Source organism: Elephantulus edwardii, unplaced genomic scaffold (assembly GCF_000299155.1).
Source record: "Elephantulus edwardii isolate Elephantulus edwardi_28Jun2011 unplaced genomic scaffold, EleEdw1.0 scaffold00195, whole genome shotgun sequence".
Classification (NCBI taxonomy): Eukaryota; Metazoa; Chordata; class Mammalia; order Macroscelidea; family Macroscelididae; genus Elephantulus; species Elephantulus edwardii.
In genome coordinates this window covers 3,772,883-3,777,712 of record NW_006399945.1, presented here as the reverse complement: position 1 = coordinate 3,777,712, position 4,830 = coordinate 3,772,883, and the positions used below count along the sequence as shown (strand labels likewise).

At 42.9% G+C, this 4,830-nt stretch overlaps 1 protein-coding gene across 1 annotated transcript in view; it reads right to left on the bottom strand.

Moving 5' to 3' along the window:
• Positions 1-1,652: 1,652 nt before the first annotated feature.
• SFRP1 (secreted frizzled-related protein 1) overlaps positions 1,653-4,830 on the bottom strand; it is a 56,137-nt gene continuing 52,959 nt past the window's right edge. The window contains exon 3 of the mRNA XM_006896999.1: positions 1,653-1,975. Coding sequence (XP_006897061.1) covers positions 1,653-1,975 — 323 coding nt within the window. The remainder of the gene's footprint in view (positions 1,976-4,830) is intronic.

The window sequence follows — 4,830 nt, the reverse complement described above, 5'->3', positions numbered from 1 at the left end:
GTTTAGGAAGTGGGTGCCACTCCTGCTTCCAATGTGCATAGCACTTTTTAAATACAGAAGTTCCCTGCATGGTACAGTTAGCATAAGAGCTAATAGTTTGAGTCTACCTAGAAGTAACACAGAAGCAAGGCCTGGCAATCTGCTTCCCAATAAATCAGCCACTGGCAGCCCTATGGAACACACCCCTACTTAGACACACAGGGGTCTGCCAAAGGCTGGAATCGACTTGACGGGAGACTTAAAATATTTAAGGGCACCTGGGAAATGATGCAGGGATGTTTTACCTGTGAAACTATCTCCCTGGATAGGGACACTAGTGGTTCATTGTTCCCTCTGCAGAGATATTTTAAAAAGAAAAACCTGTAGAAGTACAAGAGGATATTTTTATTGTCTTTGATCTATGGGCAATCAAGTTTAAAGTAGTAAGTTTCTGCACAGGAAAGAAAAGAACTGGAGGCACCTCAAGCTTTGATAAGCTTTGTGCTGGGGCCAGAGGAAAGAGTAGCAGGCAAATGACTTAATCTCCTGACGCACGAAAGCAGACCACGGGGCTAGGGGTGCCCACCTCCCACAGAACACGCCTCGTGGCACTTCCAGAAAACAGTCTCCAATGGAGCAAGAGGCTTTGGTCTTATCTTTCAAATGCTCAAGACAGACTTAGAAACAAAAATCGTAAAAAGTAAATTTTATTTGTTATCTTTTTTAAAAAGGTGCAAGATGAACAAACAGATGCAATTCAGACACTAAGCATTTCACCCTGCTCAGCAATGTGCTGGGCTGTTGTAAACCTTTTTCTTCTTTAAGATGTCTTTTTAAAACCACTAATCACTGCCTTCTCAGGCTGAGAACTGGCGTCTCTCTCATGCCGTGGGCTTGGTGCCCGCTGTGTTTTCTCTTTCCTTACACGAAGGCAGGCACGTGCCACCCCTTCAGTGGCTTGAGGTAACAGCAGGCCCTCGGCTGATTTTAACTGCCACTTACATGGCATCTGAGAAGGGCTGATTCATATCACTGAGAAAGACTGACAGAAGAGCAGGCAATGACCTACCTCCCAGTTCCTTTGTTTTCACTATCCCGCATTCTATTTATGCTTTTCTTCCTTGCACTTATTACTATCTGAAATTGACCTTAAACCTCAAAGTGGTGTGTATATTTGTGGCTTTCTAACTCTCACTGAAAGCAACAAGGTTTACCAATAGTTAGGATCTCCTAGTCCCAAAGCTAACAGATCTGCCAATTAATTCTCTGTGACAACACAGGAAGAGTTGAAGGACTGGGTGCCTGTCACTTCTTTGCCCGGCCCCCTCTTCCTACTGCAGACGTTTTTAGTGTCTGTGTCTCTGGCTGAAACGGCTTTGTACCTCCGTTTGTGTGGTGTCATGCTGCAGTGCAGTCATGCTATCACTCTTTAAAAATGGCTTCCTAATCTAAAGGGCCCTTTCCTTACCATAACGTGCAGCTTTAAATATTTGCTATACAGGGTCTAGAGCATGCGATGGAGGGAGGGAGTGGGATGCTGCAAGAACAAAGCCAACTGGATTACAATGTCCACTGCCAAGGGAAGGAGCGATGTGTAGGAGCCGCCATGGGTCCAGGGCTGTCCTGCTCTTCCCCAACCCGCCGGCTCCCTCCCCTGCCCACCCCCAGGAAGATCACTTAAAGACCGACTGGAAAGTCGGACACTCGTGATTTTTCATTTTCTTCATGAAGTTTTTGAATTCCTTGTTTTTCTTGTCCCACTTGTGGATGGCTGTCAGCAGGTACTGGCTCTTGACTTTGCGTCCCATGATGAGGAAATGGTGGCTGAGGTTGTCCAGCTGGTGGCAGGGGCAGTCGGCCCCGTTCTTCAGGTATAAGACAAGCTTCTTCAGTTCCTTCTTCTTGATGGGGCCCAGCTTCAGGGGTTTCTTCTTTTTGGGGATGATCTTCTTGTCACCATTTTCTTTCTTCACTTCTTTGATCTTCATCCTCAGTGCTAAAAATGGGAAAGGGGGGATGAAAAGAGAGAAGGAAAGAAACCATTTTAGAGCAGAATTTTTCATCTAAAACAACCATCCAAACTGAAAGCTGGAGACCAAGGTGAAAATTAACAAAAGGCAAACAGCCAGTACCAGGAGCAGAAAATTTTTAAAATAAAAATCCAGGCCTCACTCTTGACACTACTGATTCTGCCCCCTTGGTTAGTGTGTTTAATGGTTGCACAGAAATTCCACTGGGACATGAGAGTCTCAAATAAGTTTTCAACATCAAATCATATCCCTTTATCTTAAACTTTAGTGATTTAGATTTTCACACAATTTTATAAAGCATATGATAAAATAGGACGCTCTGGTGCCCTCGTGAGGACCTGCTCTGCCAACCCGAAGACACACAGTTCAAATCCATTGGCTGTTCCACAGCAGAATGATGGGCAATCTCCTCCCATGGATTTACAGCCTATGAAAATCTGCTGGTGGGTCAGCTTTGAGTTTACTGCAACTCAACGGCACACAACAATAACATAATGCTTTAAGAGAAGAAATCATGCACTCACATCCTGAAAAATGTATTTTTCAAGTAAAAAGTTATTTGCTGGTTTGATAACATTCAAAGAACCTCAAACCCCCTGGCAGATGAGTCCTATTAATAAGACATACAGGTCTATTTGTGTACCCTTGGAAACAGAAGTTTAATAGAAAGTTAACTAGTAATTCACATAGTCAATGAAATTCAACTTCAACATCAAAACAACCGAAGTCTATATTTTTGCATCTACAAGGCGGCTATTTCAACATCATTTCTATTCTGTCAAACCAGTGAATAGACCCTCATAGAATCAGGCTCTACTTTGACTTCCTGACAGATCAGAATAAACACTGGTTAAACCATCGTTACTAAATCCTAGTGCTAATCTCTGCCACAAATCGAACATGGTTCATGAGCTGCTTCTGTTTCTAAGCACAACTCCCACCAAACACAGAAAAACCAGCTGATCCACTAAGGCAGCCTCCTTTTTTTGTTTCTACAGATGTGAAGTGAACATTATTTTTAACCTGTGTATCAGGTATCTTAGAGATTGAAAAATAACAAAACCACAAACCTCAAAATGATTGCCACTGAGTCAGAACCAACTTGTAGGTGACCCTCCACTGAGTTTTCAGAGGTTGTAAATCCCACAGGAGGAGACAGAACATCTTTCTCTTACTGAACTACTGGTGGAGTCAAGCCTTTGAGACAGGAGCACAACTTATTATGGATTAAGCTGCCGCCAGGTTCCCTGTCTCAGGGATGCTGTCATTGTTGCTGCTCCATGCCACTGAGTCAGAACCACCTACTAGCTGATCCTGCAGCGGCTGTAAGTCACACTGAAGGAGGCTGTCCATCCTTCTCCCACAGATCAGCAGACATGCAGGTTTTCAGAAGCAGAAAATCACATGGGAGGAGAGTGCCTATCTTTTTCCTACAGAGCAGTTCGTGGTTTCAAACCTTGTGCCTTCAGGATTGCAGTGCAGCTTCTTATCACTAGGCCACCTGGCCTCCCTACGAAATTCTTATTGAATTCCTAAATTATTTTTTTATTTGTTTCACCCTTAGGAACCACCGGGCTGTTAGTTCAAGTCCACCCGAAGGCACTTCTTTAAAGAAAGGCTTGGCAATCCACTTACAGAAATCAACCACTGAAAGTCCCATGGAGAACATTTCTTCTCTGACACACATATGGTCACCAGGAGTCAAAGTTAACTTGAAAACAACTGATTTAACTTTTAAACAATTACAAAGCACTTGGCATGTTAGAAAGTGGACTAAATATTTGCATACCTTTTTCTCAGGTAATCTGAACTCTATGAGAAAAACACAATTACTTTTCCCACCTAACAGATGTGAAAACTAGGACTTAAGAGGTTAGGTTTACTTGCCCAGAGTCACCAGTTCTGAACTTAAATCACATCTAAAAGTGTACTTTTAATTACCATTCGACCTATACAGATTCTACAGTTCTAAAATTTCTTACAATGAGCTCCACACTTAGAATGCTAATTAAGGGGTTAGGGGAACAAAAAATTAAACGGAGGAGTTTGGACCTGCTTCTCAGTTTCACCTAAATCTATTTCAAAATAAGTTTTATTTGAAATAGACTTGTTTGAAAGAGGTTATTCTGGCAAAGGAAAATGGCATTTGTGATGGCTTTAATATTGAATATTTAGTTGATGGGGAAAACATACCTTTGGCTAATCCAAGAATAAAGAGGAAGGAAAAAACTCCTTGGAACAAGGCTTTTAAATGAACGTGTCAAAGCCAGTAAATTAAACACTCTCCCACTGTTTTCTTTTTCTTATGAAAAAGTCTTGGATTCTTACACCTACTTAACTCACTGGTTTACTGTCAAGTTGATTCCAACTTACGGAGACCCCTTGTGTGTCCGAGGAGAACAAAAGCTGCTTTGCCCCAGCCCCCACCGCCACGTCTTTCCTCTAGGGCACTTCTGAATGGACTGGAACTGCTAACATTTTTAACAGTCTGGTTTGCTAACACCACTTCTATCACCCAGCAACTTCTATTTAACTCAAGGTGCATGTGACACCCTAGTCCACATAGTGCACGATGAGTTGCACTGCAAACTGAAAGGTCAACTGTTCAAATCCACCAGCCACTCTATGGAAGAAAGCTGGGTGGCCTCCTCTTGTAAAGATTTACAGCTTCAGAAACCCGATAGAGGGGTACTATGAGTTGGAACCAACTTGATGGCCGTGAGTGAGGTACTCTTGGGGAAATGCCTCAGGAGAAAGCTGAGCAACCTCTTGGGTGATTTACAGCCTCAGAAGCCCAATGTCAGTTTGCAACTCAACAGCC